This window comes from Anomaloglossus baeobatrachus, chromosome 6 (assembly GCF_048569485.1).
Source record: "Anomaloglossus baeobatrachus isolate aAnoBae1 chromosome 6, aAnoBae1.hap1, whole genome shotgun sequence".
NCBI lineage: Eukaryota > Metazoa > Chordata > Amphibia > Anura > Aromobatidae > Anomaloglossus > Anomaloglossus baeobatrachus.
The window spans coordinates 582,314,027-582,333,133 of record NC_134358.1 but is presented as its reverse complement, the minus strand read 5'-3'; the positions used below and the strand labels follow the sequence as shown (position 1 = coordinate 582,333,133).

The 19,107-nt window shown below is 50.0% G+C and overlaps 1 protein-coding gene across 3 annotated transcripts in view; it reads right to left on the bottom strand.

Moving 5' to 3' along the window:
- Positions 1-19,107, bottom strand: part of SMARCD3 (SWI/SNF related BAF chromatin remodeling complex subunit D3) — a 339,857-nt gene that overhangs the window by 126,432 nt on the left and 194,318 nt on the right. For all 3 annotated transcript variants that reach the window (XM_075315941.1, XM_075315939.1, XM_075315940.1), the window contains exon 5: positions 3,116-3,238. In XM_075315941.1, the coding sequence (XP_075172056.1) occupies positions 3,116-3,238 (123 nt within the window). The remainder of the gene's footprint in view (positions 1-3,115; positions 3,239-19,107) is intronic.

The following is a 19,107-nucleotide window of genomic DNA, read 5'->3' as shown; positions in this document are numbered from 1 at the left end:
TGGAGAAAAGGAGAGTTGCTAAAATGTGACATGGCTGAAAAATTACAGATAACAAAATGGTGCATTTTTCTCAACAGATTATTCCTGTGTTATCAATGGAAAATCCTCAAGAGACTGTCCTACTAACCTCCAGGCCCCCCAGACTATTCGGGTCCCCTCCAGTCTACTCTATCCCCTTCCACATTAATTTGACCCCTTTAATGTCTTCTTTATCCCCTCCTCTAGTTGCCTCTTTCCTCTTCCAGATTATTTTGATATGTCCATTTTCCTAGTCCCCTTCCAGATTCCTTTACACCCATTTTAGTCCTGTCTATTCCCTTCTAGATTCATCTGCCCACTCCATTCTCCTCTGTACTTTTCCCAATTATTTTCCCCCTTCCGTATCCTCTGTCCACTTCCAAATTCTTTCCCCCCACTCCAGTCTCCTCTGTCCCCTTCCAAATTATTTCTCTCCCTCAAGTCCCTTCAAGATTTCCTTGCCACCCACCATCTCCTTCCAGATTTCTTGGCCTGATCCAATCTCCTCTGTCGCCTTCCAGATTTATTTGCCACCTTCTATCTCCTTCCAGATTTATTGCCCCTACTCTAGTCTCCTCTGTCTCTTTCCAGACTTCTCTACGCCCTACAATCTCCTCTGTCCCTTTCCAGATTTTCTGCCCCCACCCCACCCCCCAGTCTCTACTGTCCCCTTCAAGATTAGTTTGCCCCTCCAGTCTCCTCTGTCTCCTTTTAGATTCCTTTGCCCCCTCTAGTCTCCTCTCCCTTTCTATAATCCTCGTACTCCTCCAGTCTTCTCGGTCCCCTTTCAGATTCCTTTGTCCCCACTCCTCCAATGTCCTCTGCCCCTTGAGTCTCCTCTGTCCTTTTCAAGATTCCTTTGCCGAATTCCAGTGTCCTTTGTCCCCTTCCAGATTAGTTTGTCTGCTCCAGTCTCCTTTGCCCCTTTACAGATTTCCTTTTGCCACAAGCAGTCTCCTCTATCCCCTTTCACATTCCTTAGTCCTCCCCAATCTCATCTGTCCCCTTCCAGGTTCCTTTATCCCCCCTCCTACAATCTCCTCTGTCCCCTTCCAGACACTTTTGCCTTCTCCAGTCTCCCCTGTCCCCTTTCAGCTTCCTTTGCCCCTTCAGTCTCCTATCCTCTTCCAGTTTCCTTTGCTTCCCTCCTGTGTTCTCAGTCCCCTTTCAGATACCTTTCCCCCTACAGTCTCCTTTGCCTCAGAAAGTCTCCCCCATACTCAATCTCCTCTGTCCCATTTAAGATTCATTTGCCATCCTTCAGTTTCATCTGTCACCTTCTAGTTTAATTTGTCACACTCTCCTACAATCTCCTATGTCCCCTTCAAGTTTCCTTTGCTCCCCTTCAGTCTCCTGTCTTCTTCCAGATTGTTCTGCCCCCACTCCAGTTGCATCTGTCCCTTTCTAGAATCCACTTCCCCATCCCATCTCCTCTGTCCTCTTTAGATTACTTTGTCCGCTCCAGTCTCTTCTGTCCCCTTTCAGTCTCCTTTTCCCCCTCGTCAGTCTCCTCTGTCCCCTTTGAGTTTCCTTTTCCCCACTCCAGGTTCCTTCCCCCCCCCTCTAGGCTCCTCTGTCCCCTCCAGTCTCCTCTGTCCCCTTTCAGGTTCCTTCCCCCCCCCCTCTCGGCCCCTCTGTCCCCTTCCAAGTTCCTTTCCCCACCTCTAGTCTCCTGTCCCCTTCCAGGTTCCTTCCCCCCCTCTAGGCTTCTCTGTCCCCTTCCAGGTTCCTTCCCACCTCCTCTAGGCTTCTCTGTCCCCTTCCAGGTTTCTTCCCCCCTTTAGGCTCTTCTGTCCTCTTCCAGGTTCTTTTCCCCCCCTACTCTAGGCTCCTCTGTCCCTTTCCAGGTTCCTTCCCCCCCTTCTAGGCTCCTCTGTCCCCTTCCAGGTTCTTTCCCCCTCCTCTAGGCCCCTCTGTCCCCTTCCAGGTTCCTTTCCCCCCCTCTAAGCTCCTCTGTCTCCTTCCAGGTTCCTTCCCCCTCTAGACTCCTCTAGTCCCTTCCAGGCTCCTCCCCCCCATCTAGGCTCCTCTGTCCCCTTCTAAGTTTCTTCTCCCCCCTCTAGGCTCTCCTGTCCCCTTCCTGGTTCCTTTTCTCCCCCTCTAGGCTCCTCTGTCCCCCTTCCAGGTTCCCCCCCTCTAGGCTCTTCGGCCCCATTCCACGTTCCTTTCCCCCGCGTAAGCTCCTCTACCCCCTTCCAGGCTCCTTTCACCCCTCTAGGCTACTCTGTCCCCTTCCAAGTTCCTTTCCCCCCTTTAAGCTCCTCTGTCCCCTTCCAGGTTCCTTCCCCCCTCTAGACTCCTCTGCCCCCTTCCATCTCCTCTGTCCTCTTTTAAATTACTTTGTCCGCTCCAGTCTCTTCTGTCCCCTTTCAGTTTCCTTTTCCCCCTCTTCAGTCTCCTCTGTTCCCTTTGAGCTTCCTTTTCCCCATTCCAGTCTCCTCTGTCCCCTTCCAGCTTCCTTTTCCTTCCCTCTAGGCTCCTCTGTCCCCTTCCAGGTTCCTTCTCCTCCCTCCCTTCTCCTCTGTCCCCTTCCAAGTTCCTTCCCCCCCTTTTCTAGGCTTCTCTGTCCCCTTCCAGGTTTATTCCCCCCTTTAGGCTCTTCTGTCCTCTTCCAGGTTCCTTTCCCCCCTCCTCTAGGCTCCTCTGTCCCCTTCCAGGTTCCCCCCCCTCCATCTAGGCTCCTCTGTCGCCTTCTAGTTTTCTCCCCCCCCCTCTAGGCTCTTCTGTCCCGTTCCTGGTTCCTTTTCTCCCCATCTAGGCTCTTTTGTCCCCTTCCAGGTTCCTTCCCCCTCCTCTAGGCTCTTCTGCCCTATTCCATGTTCATTTCCCCTGCCTAGGCTTCTCTGTCCCCTTCCAGGTTTCTTTCTCCCCCCTCGTTTCTCCTCTGTCCCCTTTCAGGTTCCTTCCCCCCTTCTATAGGCTCCTCTGTCCCCTTCCAGGTTCCTCCCCCCCCAGGCTCCTCTGTCCAATTCTGTTTTCTTTGCCCTCCCTTCTGTCTCCTTTGCCTTCTTCTAGTTTCATTTGCCCCCTCCAGGCTTCTCTGTTCCCTTCGCGATTATTTTGCCCCACTCCAGTCTATACATTGTGCAGAACGTACATCATCTAATAATTTCCCTTCAACACGTAGCTCCCAGGATGCAATGCTTCCGTCTGAATCTTCGGCATCTGGCTTTGCAGGGTTGAATGTGTTTGAAATATAGAGGCGCAATTTTCTCTTTTGCTGGAAAAGAAAAAAAGAAAAAGACAAAATAAGTGAGTAACAGAGCGGGGGATCCACGGATCTTCAGCTCGTGTCAAATATCACGTGACAGATTTATGTACAAGAAGACTGAAAGATGATGATATTACAAATCGTACTTCTCCCCCCATGGTCCACATCTAGTTTCAGACATCTACTTTAACATTTGTTTAAAAGGACTCTGCCAGGAGGTTTTTACTACCTCATATGAGAGCCGCACGATGTAGGCAAAGACATCCTGAATCACTGAATGTACCACTTACATTAGTGGCTGCAGCTGTTCTGACTTCACCTAACACTTCATTTTTTGTATGTAGCAGAGCCCATACAGCTGGCCCCGCACGCCAGGCATGTATGTTTCCATACACAGAAGCGAAGCTGCTAATCACAGAAGGGTGCAGAGTCAGACTACAGCTCCTGCGCTCCTCACACCCTCAGATGACAAAGCTACTGAAGCCAAACTAACATTGCAGGCAAACAAAAACAGACTTTGTGATAAGAGACATTTGGCTGTAATCTGAATCTTAACCCTTACAGCATGCTGGCTTCAGATAACAGAGAAAAACATCCTATCAGGGTCCCGATAAAAAATGTTAACTTCCCTTTATCATATAGAAACATGTCTCTTATTTTACAATTCACAATATCGAAATTCCAGCAACACTGAAGCTTACATACACCGAGGTGACAGCGTGGAAAATTACAGATCTAGAAGTGATCATACTAATCACCATGGAGCACGCGGCCATCATACTGCTCAGGAAGGAGACGTGTCCTATATATAGAGGAGATCGTACTAATCACCATGGAGCACGCGGCCATCATACTGCTCAGGAAGGAGACGTGTCCTGTATATAGAGGAGATCGTACTAATCACCATGGAGCACACGGCCATCATACTGCTCAGGAAGGAGACGTGTCCTGTATATAGAGGTGATCACACTAATCACCATGGAGCACGCGGCCATCATACTGCTCAGGAAGGAGACGTGTCCTATATATAGAGGAGATCGTACTAATCACCATGGAGCACACGGCCATCATACTGCTCAGGAAGGAGACGTGTCCTGTATATAGAGGAGATCATACTAATCACCATGGAGCACGCGGCCATCATACTGCTCAGGAAGGAGACGTGTCCTGTATATAGAGGAGATCATACTAATCACCATGGAGCACACGGCCATCATACTGCTCAGGAAGGAGACGTGTCCTGTATATAGAGGTGATCGTACTAATCACCATGGAGCACGCGGCCATCATACTGCTCAGGAAGGAGACGTGTCCTGTATATAGAGGAGATCGCACTAATCACCATGGAGCACGCGGCCATCATACTGCTCAGGAAGGAGACGTGTCCTGTATCTAGAGGAGATCGTACCTATCATCATGGAGCACGCGGCCATCATACTGCTCAGGAAGGAGACGTGTCCTGTATCTAGAGGAGATCATACTAATCACCATGGAGCACGCGGCCATCATACTGCTCAGGAAGGAGACGTGTCCTGTATATAGAGGAGATCGCACTAATCACCATGGAGCACGCGGCCATCATACTGCTCAGGAAGGAGACGTGTCCTGTATCTAGAGGAGATCGTACCTATCATCATGGAGCACGCGGCCATCATACTGCTCAGGAAGGAGACGTGTCCTGTATCTAGAGGAGATCGTACCTATCATCATGGAGCACGCGGCCATCATACTGCTCAGGAAGGAGATGTGTCCTGTATATAGAGGAGATCATACTAATCACCATGGAGCACACGGCCATCATACTGCTCAGGAAGGAGACGTGTCCTGTATATAGAGGAGATCGTACTAATCACCATGGAGCACGCGGCCATCATACTGCTCAGGAAGGAGACGTGTCCTGTATATAGAGGAGATCGTACTAATCACCATGGAGCACGCGGCCATCATACTGCTCAGGAAGGAGACGTGTCCTGTATCTAGAGGTGATCATACTAATCACCATGGAGCACGCGGCCATCAAACTGCTCAGGAAGGAGACGTGTCCTGTATATAGAGGTGATCATACTAATCACCATGGAGCACGCAGCCATCATACTGCTCAGGAAGGAGACGTGTCCTGTATATAGAGGTGATCGTACTAATCACCATGGAGCACGCAGCCATCATACTGCTCAGGAAGGAGACGTGTCCTGTATATAGAGGAGATCATACTAATCACCATGGAGCACGCGGCCATCATACTGCTCAGGAAAGAGACGTGTCCTGTATATAGAGGAGATCGTACTAATCACCATGGAGCACGCGGCCATCATACTGCTCAGGAAGGAGACGTGTCCTGTATATAGAGGTGATCACACTAATCACCATGGAGCACGCGGCCATCATACTGCTCAGGAAGGAGACGTGTCCTGTATATAGAGGAGATCACACTAATCACCATGGAGCACGCGGCCATCATACTGCTCAGGAAGGAGACGTGTCCTGTATATAGAGGAGATCATACTAATCACCATGGAGCACGCGGCCATCATACTGCTCAGGAAGGAGACGTGTCCTGTATATAGAGGAGATCGTACTAATCACCATGGAGCACGCGGCCATCATACTGATCAGGAAGGAGACGTGTCCTGTATATAGAGGAGATCGCACTAATCACCATGGAGCACGCGGCCATCATACTGCTCAGGAAGGAGACGTGTCCTGTATATAGAGGAGATCATACTAATCACCATGGAGCACGCGGCCATCATACTGCTCAGGAAGGAGACGTGTCCTGTATATAGAGATCGTACTAATCACCATGGAGCACGCGGCCATCATACTGCTCAGGATGGAGACATGTCCTGTATATAGAGAAGATCGTACTAATCATCATGGAGCACGCGGCCATCATACTGCTCAGGAAGGAGACGTGTCCTGTATATAGAGGAGATCGTACTAATCACCATGGAGCACGCTGCCATCATACTGCTCAGGAAGGAGACGTGTCCTGTATATAGAGGAGACCACACTAATCACCATGGAGCACACGGCCATCATACTGGTCAGGAAGGAGACGTGTCCTGTATATAGAGGTGATCACACTAATCACCATGGAGCACACGGTCATCATACTGCTCAGGAAGGAGACGTGTCCTGTATCTATGGGAGATCGTACTAATCACCACGGAGCACGCGGCCATCATACTGCTCAGGAAGGAGACGTGTCCTGTATATAGAGGAGATCATACTAATCACCATGGAGCACACGGCCATCATACTGCTCAGGAAGGAGACGTGTCCTGTATATAGAGGTGATCATACTAATCACCATGGAGCACGCGGCCATCATACTGCTCAGGAAGGAGACGTGTCCTGTATATAGAGGAGATCATACTAATCACCATGGAGCACACGGCCATCATACTGCTCAGGAAGGAGACGTGTCCTGTATCTAGAGGAGATCACACTAATCACCATGGAGCACGCGGCCATCATACTGCTCAGGAAGGAGACGTGTCCTGTATATAGAGGTGATCATACTAATCACCATGGAGCACGCGGCCATCATACTGCTCAGGAAGGAGACGTGTCCTGTATATAGAGGAGATCATACTAATCACCATGGAGCACGCAGCCATCATACTGCTCAGGAAGGAGACGTGTCCTGTATCTAGAGGAGATCACACTAATCACCATGGAGCACGCGGCCATCATACTGCTCAGGAAGGAGACGTGTCCTGTATATAGAGGATATCATACTAATCACCATGGAGCACGCGGCCATCATACTGCTCAGGAAGGAGACGTGTCCTGTATATAGAGGAGATCATACTAATCACCATGGAGCACGCGGTCATCATACTGCTCAGGAAGGAGACGTGTCCTGTATATAGAGGAGATCGTACCTATCATCATGGAGCACACGGCCATCATACTGCTCAGGAAGGAGACGTGTCCTGTATATAGAGGAGATCATACTAATCACCATGGAGCACGCGGCCATCATACTGCTCAGGAAGGAGACGTGTCCTGTATATAGAGGTGATCGTACTAATCACCATGGAGCACACGGCCATCATACTGCTCAGGAAGGAGACGTGTCCTGTATATAGAGGAGATCGTACTAATCACCATGGAGCACGCGGCCATCATACTGCTCAGGAAGGAGACGTGTCCTGTATATAGAGGTGATCATACTAATCACCATGGAGCACGCGGCCATCATACTGCTCAGGAAGGAGACGTGTCCTGTATATAGAGGAGATCATACTAATCACCATGGAGCACACGGCCATCATACTGCTCAGGAAGGAGACGTGTCCTGTATATAGAGGAGATCGTACTAATTACCATGGAGCACACGGCCATCATACTGCTCAGGAAGGAGACGTGTCCTGTATCTAGAGGTGATCGTACTAATCACCATGGAGCACGCGGCCATCATACTGCTCAGGAAGGAGATGTGTCCTGTATATAGAGGAGATCATACTAATCACCATGGAGCACACGGCCATCATACTGCTCAGGAAGGAGACGTGTCCTGTATATAGAGGAGATCGTACTAATCACCATGGAGCACGCGGCCATCATACTGCTCAGGAAGGAGACGTGTCCTGTATATAGAGGAGATCGTACTAATCACCATGGAGCACGCGGCCATCATACTGCTCAGGAAGGAGACGTGTCCTGTATATAGAGGAGATCATACTAATCACCATGGAGCACACGGCCATCATACTGCTCAGGAAGGAGACGTGTTCTGTATCTAGAGGAGATCATACTAATCACCATGGAGCACGCGGCCATCATACTGCTCAGGAAGGAGACGTGTCCTGTATATAGAGGAGATCGTACTAATCACCATGGAGCACACGGCCATCATACTGCTCAGGAAGGAGACGTGTCCTGTATATAGAGGAGATCGTACTAATCACCATGGAGCACGCGACCATCATACTGCTCAGGAAGGAGACGTGTCCTGTATATAGAGGAGATCACACTAATCACCATGGAGCACGCGGCCATCATACTGCTCAGGAAGGAGACGTGTCCTGTATCTAGAGGAGATCATACTAATCACCATGGAGCACGCGGCCATCATACTGCTCAGGAAGGAGACGTGTCCTGTATATAGAGGTGATCGTACCTATCACCATGGAGCACACGGCCATCATACTGCTCAGGAAGGAGACGTGTTCTGTATCTAGAGGTGATCACACTAATCACCATGGAGCACACGGCCATCATACTGCTCAGGAAGGAGACGTGTCCTGTATATAGAGGAGATCATACTAATCACCATGGAGCACGCGGCCATCATACTGCTCAGGAAGGAGACGTGTCCTGTATCTAGAGGAGATCATACTAATCACCATGGAGCACGCGGCCATCATACTGCTCAGGAAGGAGACGTGTCCTGTATCTAGAGGAGATCATACTAATCACCATGGAGCACGCGCCATCATACTGCTCAGGAAGGAGACGTGTTCTGTATCTAGAGGAGATCATACTAATCACCATGGAGCACACGGCCATCATACTGCTCAGGAAGGAGACGTGTCCTGTATATAGAGGAGATCATACTAATCACCATGGAGCACGCGGCCATCATACTGCTCAGGAAGGAGACGTGTCCTGTATATAGAGGTGATCACACTAATCACCATGGAGCACGCGCCATCATACTGCTCAGGAAGGAGACGTGTCCTGTATATAGAGGAGATCATACTAATCACCATGGAACATGCGGCCATCATACTGCTCAGGAAGGAGACGTGTCCTGTATATAGAGGTGATCGTACTAATCACCATGGAGCACACGGTCATCATACTGCTCAGGAAGGAGACGTGTCCTGTATCTAGAGGAGATCGTACTAATCACCATGGAGCACGCGGCCATCATACTGCTCAGGAAGGAGACGTGTCCTGTATATAGAGGAGATCATACTAATCACCATGGAGCACGCGGCCATCATACTGCTCAGGAAGGAGACGTGTCCTGTATCTAGAGGAGATCATACTAATCACCATGGAGCACGCGGCCATCATACTGCTCAGGAAGGAGACGTGTCCTGTATATAGAGGTGATCGTACTAATCACCATGGAGCACGCGGCCATCATACTGCTCAGGAAGGAGACGTGTCCTGTATATAGAGGAGATCATACTAATCACCATGGAGCACGCGGCCATCATACTGCTCAGGAAGGAGACGTGTCCTGTATATAGAGGAGATCGCACTAATCACCATGGAGCACGCGACCATCATACTGCTCAGGAAGGAGACGTGTCCTGTATATAGAGGAGATCGTACTAATCACCATGGAGCACGCGGCCATCATACTGCTCAGGAAGGAGACGTGTCCTGTATATAGAGGAGATCATACTAATCACCATGGAGCACGCGGCCATCATACTGCTCAGGAAGGAGACGTGTCCTGTATATAGAGGAGATCACACTAATCACCATGGAGCACGCGGCCATCATACTGCTCAGGAAGGAGACGTGTCCTGTATATAGAGGAGATCATACTAATCACCATGGAGCACGCGGCCATCATACTGCTCAGGAAGGAGACGTGTCCTGTATATAGAGGAGATCATACTAATCACCATGGAGCACGCGGCCATCATACTGCTCAGGAAGGAGACGTGTCCTGTATATAGAGATCGTACTAATCACCATGGAGCACGCGGCCATCATACTGCTCAGGAAGGAGACGTGTCCTGTATATAGAGGAGATCGTACTAATCACCATGGAGCACGCGGCCATCATACTGCTCAGGAAGGAGACGTGTCCTGTATATAGAGGAGATCGCACTAATCACCATGGAGCACGCGGCCATCATACTCCTCAGGAAGGAGACGTGTTCTGTATATAGAGGAGATCACACTAATCACCATGGAGCACGCGGCCATCATACTGCTCAGGAAGGAGACGTGTCCTGTATATAGTGGAGATCACACTAATCACCATGGAGCACGCGGCCATCATACTGCTCAGGAAGGAGACGTGTCCTGTATATAGAGGAGATCATACTAATCACCATGGAGCACGCGACCATCATACTGCTCAGGAAGGAGACGTGTCCTGTATCTAGAGGAGATCACACTAATCACCATGGAGCACACGACCATCATACTGCTCAGGAAGGAGACGTGTCCTGTATCTAGAGGAGATCACACTAATCACCATGGAGTACGCGGCCATCATACTGCTCAGGAAGGAGACGTGTCCTGTATATAGAGGAGATCGTACTAATCACCATGGAGCACACGGCCATCATACTCCTCAGGAAGGAGACGTGTCCTGTATATAGAGGAGATCGTACTAATCACCATGGAGCACACGGCCATCATACTGCTCAGGAAGGAGACGTGTCCTGTATATAGAGGAGATCGTACTAATCACCATGGAGCACGCGGCCATCATACTGCTCAGGAAGGAGACGTGTCCTGTATATAGAGGAGATCATACTAATCACCATGGAGCACACGGCCATCATACTGCTCAGGAAGGAGACGTGTCCTGTATATAGAGGTGATCATACTAATCACCATGGAGCACGCGGCCATCATACTGCTCAGGAAGGAGACGTGTCCTGTATCTAGAGGAGATCGTACTAATCACCATGGAGCACGCGGCCATCATACTGCTCAGGAAGGAGACGTGTCCTGTATATAGAGGAGATCGTACTAATCACCATGGAGCACGCGGCCATCATACTGCTCAGGAAGGAGACGTGTCCTGTATATAGAGGAGATCATACTAATCACCATGGAGCACACGGCCATCATACTGCTCAGGAAGGAGACGTGTCCTGTATATAGAGGAGATCGCACTAATCACCATGGAACATGCGGCCATCATACTGCTCAGGAAGGAGACGTGTCCTGTATATAGAGGAGATCACACTAATCACCATGGAGCACACGGTCATCATACTGCTCAGGAAGGAGACGTGTCCTGTATCTAGAGGAGATCACACTAATCACCATGGAGCACACGACCATCATACTGCTCAGGAAGGAGACGTGTCCTGTATCTAGAGGAGATCACACTAATCACCATGGAGCACGCGGCCATCATACTGCTCAGGAAGGAGACGTGTCCTGTATATAGAGGAGATCGTACTAATCACCATGGAGCACGCGGCCATCATACTGCTCAGGAAGGAGACGTGTCCTGTATCTAGAGGAGATCGTACTAATCACCATGGAGCACACGGCCATCATACTGCTCAGGAAGGAGACGTGTCCTGTATATAGAGGAGATCGTACTAATCACCATGGAGCACGCGGCCATCATACTGCTCAGGAAGGAGACGTGTCCTGTATATAGAGGAGATCGTACTAATCACCATGGAGCACGCGGCCATCATACTGCTCAGGAAGGAGACGTGTCCTGTATCTAGAGGAGATCGTACTAATCACCATGGAGCACGCGGCCATCATACTGCTCAGGAAGGAGACGTGTCCTGTATATAGAGGTGATCACACTAATCACCATGGAGCACGCGGTCATCATACTGCTCAGGAAGGAGACGTGTCCTGTATATAGAGGAGATCACACTAATCACCATGGAGCATGCGGCCATCATACTGCTCAGGAAGGAGACGTGTCCTGTATATAGAGGTGATCATACTAATCACCATGGAGCACGCGGCCATCATACTGCTCAGGAAGGAGACGTGTCCTGTATATAGAGGAGATCACACTAATCACCATGGAGTACACGCGGCCATCATACTGCTCAGGAAGGAGACGTGTCCTGTATCTAGAGGAGATCATACTAATCACCATGGAGCACACGGCCATCATACTGCTCAGGAAGGAGACGTGTCCTGTATATAGAGGAGATCGTACTAATCACCATGGAGCACACGGCCATCATACTGCTCAGGAAGGAGACGTGTCCTGTATATAGAGGAGATCATACTAATCACCATGGAGCACACGGCCATCATACTGCTCAGGAAGGAGACGTGTCCTGTATATAGAGGTGATCACACTAATCACCATGGAGCACGCGGCCATCATACTGCTCAGGAAGGAGACGTGTCCTGTATATAGAGGAGATCATACTAATCACCATGGAGCACGCGGCCATCATACTGCTCAGGAAGGAGACGTGTCCTGTATATAGAGGATATCTTACTAATCACCATGGAGCACGCGGCCATCATACTGCTCAGGAAGGAGACGTGTCCTGTATATAGAGGTGATCATACTAATCACCATGGAGCACGCGGTCATCATACTGCTCAGGAAGGAGACGTGTCCTGTATATAGAGGGGATCGTACTAATCACCATGGAGCACACGGCCATCATACTGCTCAGGAAGGAGACGTGTCCTGTATATAGAGGAGATCATACTAATCACCATGGAGCACGCGGTCATCATACTGCTCAGGAAGGAGACGTGTCCTGTATCTAGAGGAGATCGTACCTATCATCATGGAGCACGTGGCCATCATACTGCTCAGGAAGGAGACGTGTCCTGTATCTAGAGGAGATCACACTAATCACCATGGAGCACGCGACCATCATACTGCTCAGGAAGGAGACGTGTCCTGTATCTAGAGGAGATCGTACTAATCACCATGGAGCACGCGGCCATCATACTGCTCAGGAAGGAGACGTGTCCTGTATCTAGAGGTGATCATACTAATCACCATGGAGCACGCGGTCATCATACTGCTCAGGAAGGAGACGTGTCCTGTATATAGAGGAGATCATACTAATCACCATGGAGCACGCGGCCATCATACTGCTCAGGAAGGAGACGTGTCCTGTATATAGAGGTGATCGCACTAATCACCATGGAGCACACGGCCATCATACTGCTCAGGAAGGAGACGTGTCCTGTATATAGAGATCGTACTAATCACCATGGAGCACGCGGCCATCATACTGCTCAGGAAGGAGACGTGTCCTGTATCTAGAGGAGATCACACTAATCACCATGGAGCACGCGACCATCATACTGCTCAGGAAGGAGACGTGTCCTGTATCTAGAGGAGATCGTACTAATCACCATGGAGCACGCGGCCATCATACTGCTCAGGAAGGAGACGTGTCCTGTATCTAGAGGTGATCATACTAATCACCATGGAGCACGCGGTCATCATACTGCTCAGGAAGGAGACGTGTCCTGTATATAGAGGAGATCATACTAATCACCATGGAGCACGCGGCCATCATACTGCTCAGGAAGGAGACGTGTCCTGTATATAGAGGTGATCGCACTAATCACCATGGAGCACACGGCCATCATACTGCTCAGGAAGGAGACGTGTCCTGTATATAGAGATCGTACTAATCACCATGGAGCACGCGGCCATCATACTGCTCAGGAAGGAGACGTGTCCTGTATATAGAGGTGATCATACTAATCACCATGGAGCACACGGCCATCATACTGCTCAGGAAGGAGACGTGTCCTGTATATAGAGGAGATCACACTAATCACCATGGAGCACGCGGCCATCATACTGCTCAGGAAGGAGACGTGTCCTGTATATAGAGGAGATCGTACTAATCACCATGGAGCACGCGGCCATCATACTGCTCAGGAAGGAGACGTGTCCTGTATATAGAGGAGATCGTACTAATCACCATGGAGCACACGGCCATCATACTGCTCAGGAAGGAGACGTGTCCTGTATCTAGAGGGGATCATACTAATCACCATGGAGCACGCGGCCATCATACTGCTCAGGAAGGAGACGTGTCCTGTATATAGAGGAGATCGTACCTATTACCATGGAGCACCCGGCCATCATACTGCTCAGGAAGGAGACGTGTCCTGTATATAGAGGAGATCGCACTAATCACCATGGAGCACACGGCCATCATACTGCTCAGGAAGGAGACGTGTCCTGTATCTAGAGGTGATCACACTAATCACCATGGAGCACGTGACCAACATACTGCTCAGGAAGGAGACGTGTCCTGTATATAGAGGTGATCATACTAATCACCATGGAGCACACGGCCATCATACTGCTCAGGAAGGAGACGTGTCCTGTATCTAGAGGAGATCACACTAATCACCATGGAGCACGCGGCCATCATACTGCTCAGGAAGGAGACGTGTCCTGTATATAGAGGAGATCGTACTAATCACCATGGAGCACGCGGCCATCATACTGCTCAGGAAGGAGACGTGTCCTGTATATAGAGGAGATCGTACTAATCACCATGGAGCACGTGGCCATCATACTGCTCAGGAAGGAGACGTGTCCTGTATCTAGAGGTGATCACACTAATCACCATGGAGCACGCGGCCATCATACTGCTCAGGAAGGAGACGTGTCCTGTATCTAGAGGTGATCACACTAATCACCATGGAGCACGCGGCCATCATACTGCTCAGGAAGGAGACGTGTCCTGTATATAGAAGAGATCGTACTAATCACCATGGAGCACGCGGCCATCATACTGCTCAGGAAGGAGACGTGTCCTGTATATAGAGGAGATCACACTAATCACCATGGAGCACGCGGCCATCATACTGCTCAGGAAGGAGACGTGTCCTGTATATAGAGGAGATCGTACTAATCACCATGGAGCACGCGGCCATCATACTGCTCAGGAAGGAGACGTGTCCTGTATATAGAGGAGATCGTACTAATCACCATGGAGCACACGGCCATCATACTGCTCAGGAAGGAGACGTGTCCTGTATCTGGAGGGGATCATACTAATCACCATGGAGCACGCGGCCATCATACTGCTCAGGAAGGAGACGTGTCCTGTATATAGAGGAGATCGTACCTATTACCATGGAGCACCCGGCCATCATACTGCTCAGGAAGGAGACGTGTCCTGTATATAGAGGAGATCGCACTAATCACCATGGAGCACGCGGCCATCATACTGCTCAGGAAGGAGACGTGTCCTGTATATAGAGGAGATCACACTAATCACCATGGAGCACGCGGCCATCATACTGCTCAGGAAGGAGACGTGTCCTGTATATAGAGGTGATCGTACTAATCACCATGGAGCACGCGGCCATCATACTGCTCAGGAAGGAGACGTGTCCTGTATATAGAGGTGATCGTACTAATCACCATGGAGCACACGGTCATCATACTGCTCAGGAAGGAGACGTGTCCTGTATATAGAGGAGATCATACTAATCACCATGGAGCACGCGGCCATCATACTGCTCAGGAAGGAGACGTGTCCTGTATCTAGAGGTGATCATACTAATCACCATGGAGCACACGGCCATCATACTGCTCAGGAAGGAGACGTGTCCTGTATATAGAGGTGATCATACTAATCACCATGGAGCACACGGTCATCATACTGCTCAGGAAGGAGACGTGTCCTGTATATAGAGGAGATCATACTAATCACCATGGAGCACGCGGCCATCATACTGCTCAGGAAGGAGACGTGTCCTGTATCTAGAGGTGATCATACTAATCACCATGGAGCACGCGGCCATCATACTGCTCAGGAAGGAGACGTGTCCTGTATATAGAGGTGATCGTACTAATCACCATGGAGCACGCAGCCATCATACTGCTCAGGAAGGAGACGTGTCCTGTATCTAGAGGTGATCGTACTAATCACCATGGAGCACACGGCCATCATACTGCTCAGGAAGGAGACGTGTCCTGTATATAGAGGAGATCATACTAATCACCATGGAGCACGCGATCATCATACTGCTCAGGAAGGAGACGTGTCCTGTATATAGAGGAGATCATACTAATCACCATGGAGCACACGGCCATCATACTGCTCAGGAAGGAGACGTGTCCTGTATATAGAGGTGATCATACTAATCACCATGGAGCACACGGCCATCATACTGCTCAGGAAGGAGACGTGTCCTGTATATAGAGGAGATCATACTAATCACCATGGAGCACGCGGCCATCATACTGCTCAGGAAGGAGACGTGTCCTGTATCTAGAGGAGATCGTACCTATCATCATGGAGCACGCGGCCATCATACTGCTCAGGAAGGAGACGTGTCCTGTATATAGAGGAGATCACACTAATCACCATGGAGCACACGGCCATCATACTGCTCAGGAAGGAGACGTGTCCTGTATATAGAGGAGATCGTACTAATTACCATGGAGCACACGGCCATCATACTGCTCAGGAAGGAGACGTGTCCTGTATCTAGAGGAGATCGTACCTATCATCATGGAGCACGCGGCCATCATACTGCTCAGGAAGGAGACGTGTCCTGTATCTAGAGGTGATCACACTAATCACCATGGAGCACACGGCCATCATACTGCTCAGGAAGGAGACGTGTCCTGTATATAGAGGTGATCACACTAATCACCATGGAGCACGCGGCCATCATACTGCTCAGGAAGGAGACGTGTCCTGTATATAGAGGAGATCGCACTAATCACCATGGAGCACGCGGCCATCATACTGCTCAGGAAGGAGACGTGTCCTGTATCTAGAGGAAATCGTACTAATCACCATGGAGCACGCGGCCATCATACTGCTCAGGAAGGAGACGTGTCCTGTATCTAGAGGAGATCGTACTAATCACCATGGAGCACGTGGCCATCATACTGCTCAGGAAGGAGACGTGTCCTGTATATAGAGGAGATCGTACTAATCACCATGGAGCACGCGGCCATCATACTGCTCAGGAAGGAGACGTGTCCTGTATATAGAGGAGATCATACTAATCACCATGGAGCACGCGGCCATCATACTGCTCAGGAAGGAGACGTGTCCTGTATATAGAGGAGATCACACTAATCACCATGGAGCACGCGGCCATCATACTGCTCAGGAAGCAGACGTGTCCTGTATATAGAGGAGATCATACTAATCACCATGGAGCACGCGGCCATCATACTGCTCAGGAAGGAGACGTGTCCTGTATATAGAGGAGATCGTACCAATCATCATGGAGCACGCGGCCATCATACTGCTCAGGAAGGAGACGTGTCCTGTATCTAGAAGAGATCGTACTAATCACCATGGAGCACGCGGCCATCATACTGCTCAGGAAGGAGACGTGTCCTGTATCTAGAGGAAATCATACTAATCACCATGGAGCACACGGCCATCATACTGCTCAGGAAGGAGACGTGTCCTGTATCTAGAAGAGATCGTACTAATCACCATGGAGCACGCGGCCATCATACTGCTCAGGAAGGAGACGTGTCCTGTATATAGAGGAGATCGCACTAATCACCATGGAGCACGCGGCCATCATACTGCTCAGGAAGGAGACGTGTCCTGTATATAGAGGTGATCATACTAATCACCATGGAGCACACGGCCATCATACTGCTCAGGAAGGAGACGTGTCCTGTATCTAGAGGAAATCATACTAATCACCATGGAGCACGCGGCCATCATACTGCTCAGGAAGGAGACGTGTCCTGTATATAGAGGTGATCATACTAATCACCATGGAGCACGCGGCCATCATACTGCTCAGGAAGGAGACGTGTCCTGTATATAGAGGTGATCATACTAATCACCATGGAGCACACGGCCATCATACTGCTCAGGAAGGAGACGTGTCCTGTATATAGAGGTGATCATACTAATCACCATGGAGCACGCGGCCATCATACTGCTCAGGAAGGAGACGTGTCCTGTATCTAGAGGAAATCGTACTAATCACCATGGAGCACACGGCCATCATACTGCTCAGGAAGGAGACGTGTCCTGTATCTAGAGGAAATCGTACTAATCACCATGGAGCACGCGGCCATCATACTGCTCAGGGAGGAGACGTGTCCTGTATATAGAGGAGATCGTACTAATCACCATGGAGCACACGGCCATCATACTGCTCAGGAAGGAGACGTGTCCTGTATATAGAGGAGATCGTACCTATTACCATGGAGCACCCGGCCATCATACTGCTCAGGAAGGAGACGTGTCCTGTATATAGAGGAGATCGCACTAATCACCATGGAGCACGCGGCCATCATACTGCTCAGGAAGGAGACGTGTCCTGTATATAGAGGAGATCGCACTAATCACCATGGAGCACGCGGCCATCATACTGCTCAGGAAGGAGACGTGTCCTGTATATAAAGGTGATCATACTAATCACCATGGAGCACGCGGCCATCATACTGCTCAGGAAGGAGACGTGTCCTGTATATAGAGGTGATCGTACTAATCACCATGGAGCACGCGGCCATCATACTGCTCAGGAAGGAGACGTGTCCTGTATATAGAGGAGATCGCACTAATCACCATGGAGCACGCGGCCATCATACTGCTCAGGAAGGAGACGTGTCCTGTATCTAGAGGTGATCGTACTAATCACCATGGAGCACACGGCCATCATACTGCTCAGGAAGGAGACGTGTCCTGTATATAGAGGAGATCGCACTAATCACCATGGAGCACGCGGTCATCATACTGCTCAGGAAGGAGACGTGTCCTGTATCTAGAGGAGATCATACTAATCACCATGGAGCACGCGGCCATCATACTGCTCAGGAAGGAGACGTGTCCTGTATATAGAGGAGATCGTACTAATCACCATGGAGCACGCGGCCATCATACTGCTCAGGAAGGAGACGTGTCCTGTATATAGAGGAGATCGTACTAATCACCATGGAGCACGCGCCATCATACTGCTCAGGAAGGAGACGTGTCCTGTATATAGAGGTGATCGTACTAATCACCATGGAGCACGCGGCCATCATACTGCTCAGGAAGGAGACGTGTCCTGTATATAGAGGTGATCGTACTAATCACCATGGAGCACGCGGCCATCATACTGCTCAGGAAGGAGACGTGTCCTGTATATAGAGGAGATCGTACTAATCACCATGGAGCACGCGCCATCATACTGCTCAGGAAGGAGACGTGTCCTGTATATAGAGGTGATCGTACTAATCACCATGGAGCACGCGGCCATCATAC